Source organism: Denticeps clupeoides, chromosome 1 (assembly GCF_900700375.1).
Source record: "Denticeps clupeoides chromosome 1, fDenClu1.1, whole genome shotgun sequence".
Taxonomy (NCBI): domain Eukaryota; kingdom Metazoa; phylum Chordata; class Actinopteri; order Clupeiformes; family Denticipitidae; genus Denticeps; species Denticeps clupeoides.
In genome coordinates this window covers 37,769,818-37,783,599 of record NC_041707.1, presented here as the reverse complement: position 1 = coordinate 37,783,599, position 13,782 = coordinate 37,769,818, and the positions used below count along the sequence as shown (strand labels likewise).

Here is a 13,782-nt window from a genome sequence, read left to right as displayed (position 1 = left end):
TGCTTGTGTAGGACGGCCTCCATGTTTACAAGTTTAGCACAAAAAAAACCCCATCCACAACGTGCCAATATTACGGTGCAATTTGTATTATTTGTATTAATCCCTTCAAAATGCATTTACGGCTTTTCAACATCAGCAACTAACACAAAGAATGTCTTCACTGGACCACTAAGTCCCGTCTTTTGTAATGATTCAAAGGCGTGACGTTACGAAAACCTTGAAAGGTGTTATTAGGCGGTGTTCGCTTTTCTTAGTGAAATAAATGGCATGTTTGGCTTGTCCCGTTATAAAAATCTAAGTGCTGACATTTATGCGTTTGTGTTAAGTTATCCCTGTTTCTCCCTGTTTTACAGAATTTAGAAGGCTACTTTTAAGAATTGTAGCACACTACCGTGTCTCTCACCCCTCGCATTTGTGTACACATTTGAAATTTACACCGTTATACAAGCTGACTACTTTTACATTGTTTTAAAGTGCCAGATCTCCGGGGGTGTCCCAAGGACAGATGCAATAAAATAATTTCAAAAATACTTGCTTTTGTGTGACACACTGCATGCATTGATTTTTATTTATTTTTCTATCTTTTCCAAACGCTAGTTTCCAAGCACGGAGTTGGGGGTCACACACACACACACACACACACGTCTCTGCCTCACCTTGTTTCATTCAGCACGAAAGAAAAAGTGAGACTGATGGTTTGGGACTGCTCTGTTTAGCATGTTGTCAGCAGGGTGAACTGGTTTTACTTTTGCCGGCATGATGTGCAAGACGTCTGGACATAAAGAAAGTGCTTGGACTTGTCACCTCGTGTCCATTTTCCCAAACTTCCTGGGAAAATTAAAAAGAGGCCAAAAAAAAAGGACGAGTCTTCACTCACTGACTTCCCTGTATGAAAGTGACGTGCCTATCGAGGACGTGAAGGAAGTAAAGGCTGAAATGAGATGATGAGGAAGAAGAAGAAGCATCAGGCCCGTTGGAAACGAGACCTCCATCTCTCTCTCTCTCTCTCTCCCCAATTTCAGCCTTTCTTCCAGTGCCGGACCGCCTGACAGGTTCATGGTCAGCCTTGTCTTCTGGGCTACTCTGTGTGAAGATGTGTGTGTCTGTGTGAGAGAGAGAGAGGAGAGAGAGACAGAGACAGTGTGTGTGAAAGGCTCATTTAAGCGCTGTCACTGCTCTTTAGCCCGGAGTGTGATGCCCTCTTGTATGCAGTCAGTAGGGGCGTTTAGACCATAGGGCCGGGGGGCTGACATCTCTTTCACGGTGTCACTGTCTGATTGAGCCCCCTCAGCGCATGGTGTGTGTGTGTGTGTGGTGTTCTGTTTTTTTTCTTGCTTGTGTCTGCACCGAGGATGAGTCCTGGAAAATAAACTGACGTCCCCTCCCTGGCAAATCCCCCCGCGCCCGGGAACTCTTCCGCCTCGTAAGACGTTTTTTTAAATCAAACGCATGTGCGTGTAATGGAGGGACCAATGCGCACACCTCTGCCGACGCTGCACTGTTCTACTGATCGTAGGGCATATTCATGTGGTGTGAGCGGTGTGTGGCAGGGCGAAGTGAGTGACCCCCCCCCCCCCCCCCCCCCCCCCACCCACTGCGGACCACTGGAGTGTGTCGCTGAGCCTGGAAATAAGTGTTGCGCTCTCGCTCTCTTAACTTTGTTGACATTTACATTTATATTTACGGCGTTTGGCAGACGCCCTTATCCAGAGCGACTTACAACGCGCTTCCATGTTACCATCGATGAAGTGATCAATTCTGGTTCACTAGGACCCCCAACTATGAATACAATATTTTTATTCACTCTGTTGTAGATTCTATGCACAAGTCAGACAAGAAGAAGGTTACAAGTTCATCTAAATATTCTCTAAAGAGGAAGGTCTTGAGCTGCCGTTTGAAAGTGGTCAGTGACTGAGCTGTTCTGACCTCGAGGGGAAGTTCATTCCTCCACCGAGGGGCCAAGACGGAGAAGAGTCTAGATGAACGTTTTCCTTTTACCTTCAGAGATGGAGGGACCAGGCGAGCAGTACTGGAGGCTCGGAGTAAACGAGGTGCAGTGCGAGGTGTAATAAGGGCTGAAGAGGAGCAGAATATGTCACATTTTCCGAAACCACACTGTTAAAGGCACTTTTGATTCATTTTGTGAGTGCTTTTAACCATCGCCCTTGGTGAGCAGTGGGCACCATGACCGGCGCCCGGGGAGCAGCGTGTGGGGACGGTGCTTTGCTCAGTGGCACATTGGCGGCTTGGGATTCAAACCGGCAACCTTCTGATTACGGGTCCGCACGTTAAGTGATGTTAAACATTAAATGTTGGTAAACCTATAGTAAGAAGGTACAGAGGTACTCATGCATATTCCTTATTCACCGCAACATAGGTCAGCGATAATGACTGTTAGGCCCACCCACTGTCTTTAAACTAATCCCTGTTATATGTCCGATGTAGAAAACAAACACTGCTTTTCCAGACTTTTCCACACAGTCGGACCCCTTGCATGCGAAGGTCACAACTGTCTATGGCAAACCAACATTTTATGTGTCACTTGCCACATGTGACCAGCAGTTGAATGGTTCTATCTACGAGCTACGAGCTCCGTTCATCTCGTCATTGTGCACGCACCATATTAGCTGTTCAGTCTTTCTCCTACAGAAATGAGGGAAGCCTCATGCTTATGCTGGTTGAGCCCCAGAGGATCTCCTGGGTTCTCCCCTGATTCATCTCCTACGTGTCCCCTCTACCAGCCTGGTTCTTATTTTCCATGTCCCGGTACAGAGGTCATTGCGCCCCTGTTTTCCTCAAAGGGAACATTCTGTGTTCATAGCAGTGAGTTGGTCTAGTTCTTCTTGCCACCGTTCATTTGAAAGCAGTTGGATAAGTCAGATGAAGTTCTGAAGTTTGTATTTTTTTACCTATTCACATTCGTCCTCTCTCTGGACAGGACATTTTGTAGACCTGTTGAACCATAACCCAGTTTTTGCTTTGACCCCTTTTTCCTCCCTCTCTCTTTCCTATGGTTTCCCTCTTCCGAGATAACTCTTGCTTTGACCCTCGGGCTCTACGCGGGCCTTTGTTTTGCCTTTATCTGTCGATAAGCAGGACATGCGAACCTCAAGCGCCCTGGACCCTCCTTGATCTCCACGGCGGCCCCACGTCCATTGACTCGGGGCAGCAGCAGATGAGGTCTTTAGATTCATTTCATTTACCCAGTTGAATTTGGCTCACCGGGTTTAATGAAACCCTTATGAAAGCCATGTGTTCTGTGGCACCAACTGAGGGTCCGGGCTGCTGTAGGGCCGGCCTGGTTCTCTGCGCATGCGTCACTGTGCCATTTCCTTTATGGTCTAAGCTCAAGTCCGTGGGTGCACACACTTGGCCCTGCAAGTGTATGACTTATCATCCCGGGCCTTGATGCGGTTGCCTTGCGTGGGTAAAAAGTGAAGTGAGTGATTGTCACATGTGATACACAGCAGCACAGCACACGGTGCACACAGTGAAATTTGTCCTCTGCATTTAGCCCATCACCCTGAGTGAGCAGTGGGCAGCCATGACAGGCGCCCGGGGAGCAGTGTGTGGGGACGGTGCTTTGCTCAGTGGCACGTCAGTGGCACCTTGGCGGATCGGGATTCGAACCGGCAACCTTCTGATTTCGGGGCCACTTCCTTAACCGCTAGGCCCCCACTGCCCACTGGTACGCGTGGACCTCAAGTGTGCGTTGTTTCTGGGCTAAAGGACCTCAGACGGCTACTCGGGCCAAAGACTGATGAGAAGAGCCAAGGGGAGGGCAGGCGCGTGTGACGTGCGGGGGGCTGTGAACTCGCTCTGGCCCCCGTGCACGCTGGCTGACCTTCCTCCGCTTAACAGCCAGAACCCAGACCAGGTGTAATCACTTTCCCCAGCCGCCCGCTCCGTCTTCCCGTCCTAGAAAGAACGGAGGGAGGGAGGGAGCGAGCGAGCGAGGCAGCCGAGTGGCCTCCGGCCGACCCTGCTCTCGCTTCCTCGGAGCCGGGCGGACGATAAGCCCAAATCCCTCTCGCTCCCCCTCATTGTGCTCATTGTGATCGCTGGCAGGACCCTGAGGGGGCGAGCTCTCACCCGGACCCCAAACGCGCCGGGAACCGTCCCGCGAAGCCTCACCTGGCTGCGGCGGCCCGTTTGGCCGGGGCCCATCTGAATGCAGCCAGGGGTTCAGCCGTGACCCCTGTACCCCCCCCCCCCCCCGACTGCTCAGGTTTTGTTGACGCGTTCTGTTTTCACGCCGTGGTGACGGCGAGCGGGGCTGAACTCGCTGTCGCCGGCCCTTCGCTGACCCCGCTGCGCGCGGCGTATCCGAGTTCATGCTCCGTAATCCGGTTGGGGGGGGGGAGGAAGAAACCTTATCTGATGTGGCCGGTGCGAAAGGTTGCGCTCTGTGTGTGACAAAGAAAATGGCGGCGTGTATCGTGTTATCGTGGAACAACTTGTTTTAATTGGCCGTAATTGAATTTCCAGCGGACCTGCGCAGGAGGGAATTCCACCGATTCCATCTGACGGTCATCTGGCAGGACGCCGATACGCGACCTCAACGCTGCGCCGTGTTACTGTAATCCAGCTATGTATCGTCTACACGCCCTCGTCCTGGTCGTTTTGTGCCAGTGTACGTTGTAAAAAAAAAAAAAAAACAAACCCCGCGTCCCCCATCACCCCGCCGTTTTCGTTCCGCTTGTATCAGGTGCCGCTTCGCATCCAGCGGTAGCAGCTCGGGCCCGACTCGGTTACGCGGCGTCAGAAATCACATCCGTGTCGGTTACAGAGCCGCGCCGGCTTCCGCTGCTGTTCCTGCGCCGCTGGGCTGTCGAGACCACCAGAGCCGCGGCGGCCGCGGGCGGACAGGAAGGTGAGCGGGAGGTTAGCGTTAGCGTTAGCGCCTCGGGAAGATGGCCCCCGGCCATGTGCTCGCAGCGGGAACGTCGGGGGGCCGGGCGATAACAGAACAATGAGCCGCTGCGCGCCGCGCGGCTCGAGGGTCCCTGTCCAGCACATCATCTTGAACCCGCCGCGACCTCGGGACCGCTTCCTGCCCCAACGGCCACCAGAAGTTCAGACAAAGGACAGCCGAATCCAGCCTGGCTGCTCCACTTCACTTTCGTTTTTGTTTCACATGTCACCGTTTGCTTAATTCATTGTTTTTTTTTTTTTTTTTTTAATGTCCCTAATGTTCAGATAAGGGGAAAGTACGCGGAATTGTTTTTGGCACCGTTCGTCAGGGAGTTTTGACATTCGGCCCTTTGTGTTGTCAGCCGGGCACGTCACCGATGCTCTGCGTGATTTACGCTCGGCTGGGACTCGGCGTTTAACGTGGCTCACGCGGCTTCCTCGAAGCACTAGATGCTTCCTGCTGCGGGATTCCTGTCTTTGACCTCGGTGAGGTGGTGCAACGCCGCCTCCTCTATCCGGTTAGGGGAAGATTCTTGCGTGTGACTGGTCGGACCTCGGAGCGAACCAGACTCCATTCCCCCGGTCAGCACGTCGGGACACGTTTACGGCCTCATGCCAACTTTTAAACTTTAAAGTGAAGTGATTGTCACATGTGATACACAGCAGCACAGCACACAGTGCACACAGTGAAATTTGTCCTCTGCATTTAACCCATCACCCTGAGTGAGCAGTGGGCAGCCATGACAGGCGCCCGGGGAGCAGTGTGTGGGGACGGTGCTTTGCTCGGTGGCACCTTGGCGGATCGGGATTCGAACCGGCAACCTTCTGATTACGGGGCCGCTTCCTTAACCGCTAGGCCAGCACTGCCCCACTTTCAGTTTACCTTGACCCTAAACCCTACGGGTTTACCTTGATCTTCCCTTCAAGTGGAGGAACAATGGCCGCATGTTCTTCACTTTCACTCTGGCTTTTTTTTTTTTTTTATGGATTCTTCAACCCTTCTGGAGCTTGCATGCGAGCGACTAGGAAACAGGAGCTTTGAGACGCCCTGAGATTAGATAACCCCCGCAGATAACCCCTGACCCCCCGCCCCTTTCAGAGGTCGCTCCCTGTTGGCTGACAAACGGCAGGAGCCGGCGAGGAGTCGCCTTGCTCCACAACTGGCCGCAGATAGCATTTATCTCCGCCGCCCCTGCTGAGTGACGCCTCCACTCGCCCCCCCCGTCCATCTCTCCTTCCTTCCTCCTTCCCCTTCTTCCTTTCCATCTCTGCTCTCTGCTGGAGTCTGACAGGCCGGTAGTCTTGAGATAGCGCCGCTAAGTGCCCCCAGTTGCCTTCTAGCTCCTTTTCCTCCACCGATCTCTCACCGTCGCTGGTGTGGCCGTCCCTGGAGGTCAGGGCCCCGATAAGATTAGCAGATGTCAGAACACAGCCCCCCCTCCCCATCGTCCTTATAGAATGTTCTGGAAAATCCCCAGGGTTAACAAGGCTCTGGGAAAGGTGCGTCCTGAGCACTTGTGCTGAATGCCGGGAACCCAGATTTTTCAAAATCTGACAAAGAATGTGTGTGTTTTGCTGACTGTACCTGGATAATCTTTCTCACCTTCACTGAGGTCAGGATGGAGTGCAAACCTTCTGAAGCTGGACGAAGCTGCAGGAGCAAGAATGAACTGTCGAGGTTTTTTGTAACTCATTTGTGATACACTGCAGCACAGTACACGGTGCACACAGTGAAATTTGTCCTCTGCATTTAACCCATCACCCTGAGTGAGCAGTGGGCAGCCATGACAGGCGCCCGGGAAGCAGTGTGCGGGGACGGTGCTTTTCTCAGTGGCACCTCAGTAGCACCTTGGCAGATCGGGTTTCGAACCGGCAACCTTCTGATTACGGGGCCGCTTCCTTAACCGCTAGGCCACCACTGCACCATTTAAGAGGATTGTTGCCGGGACCAATGGGACCGTCCCTGGTTTTCTTAATGCATCCCTGCAACTGCTCTAAGCGGCACAGTTCCGTTATTCCCTGCGCCTCGAGAAAGGCCAGGGGTGAGGCGCAGAGATAAATGATGTGCGGGACCGTGACATTAGTCCATGATGTAAATCCCGTCTGCTTTTGTTGTTTTCTTATCGAATCTGTGGCCGTTATGTAACCCCGGCTGCTGGATTAATCCCGTTTTTCTGCCTCGTAAGTGTAAGTAGGTTTATTTTGTCAGGGCACAATTAGCTGATCGTGTTTCCAGCTCTGTGTTAAGCCAGACAAAAATGTCCCTGAAATATATATATATATATACACACACACACACATATATGAAATTTAACATATATGTGTGTGTGAAGATCATTTGCCCACAATCTACTGCTCTGGCCGTTCCAAACAAATAAATACCACAGTTACAAAAGCCATTAGGGGCTCCTGATCGAGTCAACAGACACTCTCACAGATGGAGATAGCGAGAGAGAGAGATGCCTCAGCATGCAGCGTAATTTATTTATCTTTTTTTTTTTTTATTGTTATTTTGCACGCCCTCCATCATTTTTTCTTTTTGGAAGAATGACGGGAAGTAATAATATGCATAAGACCCCCCCAACACACACACACACACACACCGCCCTCTCTCTGCGTGCCCCTCTGTTTGCTCAGCGAATGGGAGAGAGAGAGAGGACCATAACACGGGGGTGGGGGTCACTGAGAGGTGAGCGAGGGAGAGAGACAGAGTGGAAGTTCACGTGGAGGTGAAGGAGGGTTGGGGAGTGGAGGGTGAATTGGAGGTCATGGGCGCGTGTGACACTTGTAGTGGGACGCATGCCTGTGTGTGTGTGTGTGTATGTGTGTGTGTGTGTGTGTGTGTGTGAGTGAGTGAGTGAGTGAGGATGAGAGTGTCCCCCATCTCGACCTTTTTTTTTTTTTTTTTTTTTTTTGCTTAATCTGTTTTTTGCAAAGTGAACACACTGTGCTGGAGGGCAGGGGAGGGGAGAAGAAAGAGAAATGGTGCTGCGATGACCATGCAAATCCTCTGCTAGCAGTGACAGGTGCTTATCTACCATGTTGTGTGTGTGCGTGCGTGCGAGCGAGAGAGAGAGAGAGAGGGAGAGACATAAAGAGGTGAGCGAAAGGTTGTTGATGGTACTTCCTGAGCTGTCAGTCTCAACACACACACACACACACACACACACACACACACACACACACACACACACATAAACAGGTCTGACTGAAGAATGAATACATGGTTTCTGTAATATAGCAGGCCAGAACATTTCAATGAAGCAAGTGGCACAGTGTGTGTGTGTGTGTGTGTGTGTGTGTGTGTGCCTCTGCTGTTTGACATGGGTCGCTGGTTTCATTGAAGCTCAGCAGGCTGCATCAGGCATAGATCAGCTGCAGGTTGTAACCAGGTCATTATAAGTGTTTCTTATTTGAGGTGTACACACACACACACACACACACTTCACTTTACCTTGTCTTCCTTCTCTGGCTTCCTCAGGTAATCTCATTTGAAGTGGGGGCCCCTGTCTTATGTAACTTTATTGAGCGCAGCGCCACGAACGACGTTGAACTGAACTTGAACCTGAACCTGATGAAACTGTCTCTCGACCCCCCCCTTCCCTCTCTCTCTCTCGATCTCCCTCCATCTGCCTCCAGCTGTTGGATCTCTTCACTCAGTGGGACTGGTCGACCTACTTAGCAGACTACGGACGGCCAACCTGCAAATACCTGAGGGTCAACCCTCACACTGCGCTGGCCCTGCTGGAGAAGTGAGTGTAGCGCACACGCACTTCCGAAAACACACACACACACACACATTAACATTTAAACAACACCACACACATTTTAGCCATCAGCACAGTTGAAGTAGGTGTGCCAGTGCAACCCTGTAATGCAAAGTTGCCTGTGAACCAGAGGATCTCCACCCCTCTTACTACTGCCACATGGCGTGCTCCGTGGGAACGCATCAGTCGGAAATTCGTGCGGTCTTGTTCGCTCAGGGAGCAGCGTGTGGGGACGGTACTTTGCTCAGTGGCTCCTTGGCGGCTCGGGGCTCGAACCGGCAACCTTACGATTGACGGTTCGCTTCCCTAACCGCTATGCCACCACGGGACAACGCTACCCCAATTGACCCCAATTGACAACATCCAAGATGGCTGCACCACTAATCAACAATTAGTCCCGCAACAATTCCGCGTTTTGCCATTAGAATGTCAGAGTCTGTGCACGTTTTCCTTAAATTTAGGTCTACACAAGCCTAAATGAATGAGAGAAGAACAAAAATTGACAGACAAATAATCCCATTCCTCTCTCCCTCGCTCAGGATATGCTGTACATATATGCAGTACATGCTGAATGGCCGGTTTATGCGGGAGGAGGGACTGAACAATTTTTCTACGCCGTTCTGTTTTGGTGGTGCGTCGTATCCACCGTACAGTCAACCTACCTCTGAACATGCTGCCACTGTGGTTTCGTATGCAAATGACTCCTTTCAGTCTGCCAGCAAACAATGGGTATTTTTAAACTGTGGTTGATGGCTGATCGTGGCGAACGTGGGGTGGGGTGACGTCTTTCGCCGACCTCCGAGTGTGGCGGCTCAAAGTACGTTTGCGCCTGCGGGGTCCAGCATGTATGCGCGCTGTCTAGGTGTGTGAGTTTCAATGTTCCACACCAGGCAAATGGAACATTCTACGGGGGGGGGCGCTCACTAGTGATTTGTACGTGACCGAATTGAATTCGTAAACCATAAGGTCACACGACGTTCTTCTTAGCGCCATCAAATACTGAGACACAGACATGGATACACGCCATCTTTGTCTGACACCCTTCTCCCCTCTGATCTTGTGCTGTGTTTCCCCACTGGGTGCAGGATCTCTCGCGCGTAAGTACTTTGGTTTGGTTTTGGGGTCCCGGAGCTCGTTTCTGTTTGTGTTTTCTATCTGGTGCTCTGACTGTGTGTGTGTGTGTGTGTGTGTGTGTGTGTGTTTGTGTCATAGTTTCTGTATGTTCTGCATGCATCGCCGTGCATGTGAAGTGTTGACTGGTGTGGAGGCTGGATCCACGCGGTATCAAAGTGGCGCTTTGTCTTCGCATCCCTTACACAAGGACACCCAGCACATAAAGTGGTGTGCGATGAGGCGATAAGGGCCCGGCGGCCGCAGTGAAGCGCTGATCACTATCACAACGCTTTCACAACACTGTTCCGTGTCCGTGGTGATCCATGTGGAAACTGAGCTCCAGATAAATCTGTCTGTGTGTGTCTGTGTGTGTGTGTGTATTTAGATTATTACAGATTGAAATACTTGCCCCACTACACAAATAAGCCATATTCTGTGTCCACGTCGCTCGCATGCAGAAGATCTTTTTCCTCAAGGGGCCTCCGAGGGCGACTTTGCAACCAAAAGTACAGTAAATAGTAACAGGTAACAAATCCTGAACATCCACCATGGAACTTGCCAGTGCCAAAACACGGGAAACTGGGAACCAACATCATCATTCACTTCTAAGTGCGGCAGAGAAACCGGCAAGGGTTCCATCAAGTGATGTAATACGGGTCCATCTCCTCTACTTCAGTCCATGTAATCGGTAGAGGTGTGAACCTTCACTGCGCTCACGATTCGATTATCAATCAATTTCTACTGCATTACTTCACATTACGCTTTCAAATACGTCAGTGAGATGCATAAAGGCCTCCTCCACACAGGCGTCTGAACCAGCCCGTTTTCACCAGCGTTGTCAGCTACGTGTTTTGCATGCCGCACGCTACGTTTTGATGGCGTCCATTTCTGCCAAAATCCCAATGACCGTCAAACAGCAAGAAGCGAACGACTGTGAAATGGCAGTCGAACGCGTATGGCGTTGAGGGGGGGGCCAAACTCCCACCCGGCGGCCACAGTCACTTATTAATTACAGTTTTATACCGCCGCCAGAACATCACCAAGCGGTGTCATTGTGATATAATCGACTATTCGATTTGTTCTGCACTGGATCGATGCGAAATTGGGCAGGTCTGCATCGCAAGGCATGGATTACGCCGTTAATTTCAACACCGCTAGTGTTCAGCTTGTTTCAGTTCAACCAACCGACTGCAAAGTTCTCCTCCGTCCAGGGCAAATTTTGTCCAGCCTCAAAAACTGGGACACGTACTGGCCTATCCCAGCGATACGGTCCACCGCGAGCACTGCTGGTAGCCGTGGTAACCCCTGTTCTGGATCAGTGGCTGGTTCGGGACAGTGCTTCGGTTGTGGGGTGGGTTGGGGGGGGATAGCATGTCTGAGACTGGCGCGGTGGGACCGTCTGGCACGAAGGGTTAGGGGCAGTATGGGAAGCCACGGCACTGGAGGTCCGCAGTGGCCCTAACCCCCAACACGCAGCGAGGAGGCTTTATCGAAACGCAGTTCCCTGTGACGGGTCTGTCACACAGCCTTCCTGCCATGTGACTTCTCTTAGGGCGGAAAAAAAAATATATAATTTTTTTTAAAAAAAATTTTATTATTATAAGAAACACCCACTGACGCCAACACACCACCCATCCAGTCATGTGCCAGTTATGTGGTCACGACCAGGTCAGGAGCACCTCAAAATAAGTTCATATTTTGGGTTAAATGGTCATTTGTTTTGCTAATTTAACTAAGAAAAAGACATAACAAATAGCCCTTGCATGAGTTTTAGTTTAAGTGTAGCATTTTATGTGTCGGGTGATATCTCATGATGATGTCATTATTAGAAAATCTAAAACCGGATTTACAAATTTATGAAATGTCTGTGACCTGATAAGTATCTTCAGTTAAATAATCACTGTTATGTTAAATTAAACATTTAAGCCTGTGTTTGCATCTCCTCTTCCTCCCGGCAGGATGAAGGACACCAGTCGCAAAAACAACATGTTTGCACAATTCCGCAAGAACGAGCGGGACAAGCAGAAGCTCATCGACACGGTGGTCAAACAGCTGAGGAACCTCATCGCCACCCACCAGTCCTGATCGAGCTCCTCCCATTGGCTGACGGGCGTCACTGGTCGGGTCAACGCCGGGTCAACCCCACACGTGTTGCACTGGGCACCTTCGCGGCACGAGCTCCGTAGGTGGGGTGACCCAATGTCTTCCCGGTGACTCTTAACAGTGCGGGGGCGACGTTGTGGTTGCCAGGTTGGAGCAGGCGAGTGGCCTTGCAACGAGCTGCTGTTGGATTCATTCTGTTTTTTTTTTTTCTTATTTCGATGCACATTTTATCTGAGATTCTAGTGCCGTATACTCCGTTGCCATGAAATGACCAGACGGTAGCCTCTAGTGTAGTGTAAAATGACCTCTAGTGAGGCGAGTGTAATTCCGAACGCAGATCAGTGCCATGGCCTTCTTAGTTTTCCTTGTGGGCAGTTACTGTACGTTTTGGATGCAAAAGATTGTGTCTTCCATTTTATGTGTGTGTGTGTGTGTGTGTGTGTGTGCCTCTGGGCAGTAGTTTAGCTTTTGTACAGGAAAAAAAAGGTTTAGTATTTAAATGATGGGTTTTCCTCTGTAATTTTAGTGTCTCCATTCTCTTTTGGATTTGAGGGTGCAATATGTTATTTTTGACTTTGTTTCGGAGTTCAAGAAGTGTAATGGTTTTGGGTGGCCCGTTGTCCGCTTCTGAGAAATACAAAAATGTCCACCACCCCCCCGCCCCTCCCGAGTCTTCGACGTCGGCTGAACACGCTCTCCGCTGTGTTTATTTGAACCCATCTTCTTCAGAATTAAGGGATACAAATAGGACGACAAAAAGGGAAGCTGTGACACATGTTGAGATGGGAAAACGATTGTTGTGTGTGTGTGTGTGTGTGTGTGTGTGTCTTTCTGGGTAATTCTGTTCTGTTACCACTGCTGATGTCACGCTGTTATTGTGTGCCTCCATTTCTAAGTGTAAGTTAATGATCTTTGTCTTCTCTTGCAGCGGAATTAGGGGCTGGTTGGGTGGGGGTGTTGACGTGAAATGTTTTTGTGTGTGTCTTTGTACGCCCGAGTCCGACATACCCATGTGAACACAGCAAGATCTGCTCTGTTTGTGTTTTTGTAAAAAATTTTTATATGCTGTCAACAGGGACAAGTGCAGTGTACAGTCTCGCTAAACCACTAATGAACAACCTTACAATACTAATAAAGCAGGAACAAAAGTCCTAAATAAAGCCTTCTGGTCTTTTACTGGTGTTCATGACTGGATCCTTGAACTCTTGTCTTCACGTCTTGTGATTGGCTGTGCGGTCAAATCGCAATAGGTAGATCTGCAGGGGTTGAAAGGGACACTTTTAAGTACACTTTTATTTTGGGACATCCCTCAAAATCCAATCACTTCCATGGCCAAGGGTCCTCATAGGAGCTTAGTGAATTCCAGTGTGGTACCGTGACAGGATTTCCTCCCCCCACCGGTAGTCCATTATTGTCCATTAGTGAAACATTTCAACTGCTGCTGGTACGAGGAACAACAAGCAGCTCAGCCACAACGTTGTAGTCCACGTAAAAAAAAATATCAAATATGTCCTCTGCATTTAACCCATCACCCTTGGTGAGCAGTGGGCAGCCATGACAGGCGCCTGGGGAGCAGTGTGTGGGGACGGTGCCTTGCTCAGTGGATCGAGATTCGAACCGGCAACCTTCTGAGTACGGGCCCGCTTCCTTAACCACTAGGCCACCACTGCCACTGAAATGCTAGAGCCAGGTCTTCTTGTCCAACATCAGTGCCAGACCTAAAAAAAAAAAAAAAAAAACTTTTCAGCTGAAGAAAACTGGTTTGGGCTCTTCGTGGTTTCAGTTGGTATGGACGGCTCGAAATCAATTTAGTTTCTTTCGCTCGTAATCTCCTGTCCCCTGTTTGTCGCCCCTTCGGCAGGGCATAAGCATCTAACCCTACACC

General features: G+C 50.3%; 1 protein-coding gene across 7 annotated transcripts in view; it reads left to right on the top strand.

The window, feature by feature from the left end:
* Positions 1 to 13,073, top strand: part of exoc6b (exocyst complex component 6B) — a 63,319-nt gene extending 50,246 nt beyond the window's left edge. For 4 of the 7 annotated variants that reach the window (XM_028964753.1, XM_028964871.1, XM_028964879.1 and 1 more), the window contains 3 exons: positions 8,554 to 8,666; positions 9,767 to 9,778; positions 11,753 to 13,073. In XM_028964753.1, coding sequence (XP_028820586.1) covers positions 8,554 to 8,666; positions 9,767 to 9,778; positions 11,753 to 11,980 — 353 coding nt within the window. In that variant the 3' untranslated portion in view covers positions 11,981 to 13,073. The remainder of the gene's footprint in view (positions 1 to 8,553; positions 8,667 to 9,766; positions 9,779 to 11,752) is intronic. The other 3 variants (XM_028964840.1, XM_028964888.1, XM_028964908.1) reach the window with 1 other exon arrangement.
* Positions 13,074 to 13,782: the final 709 nt, after the last annotated feature.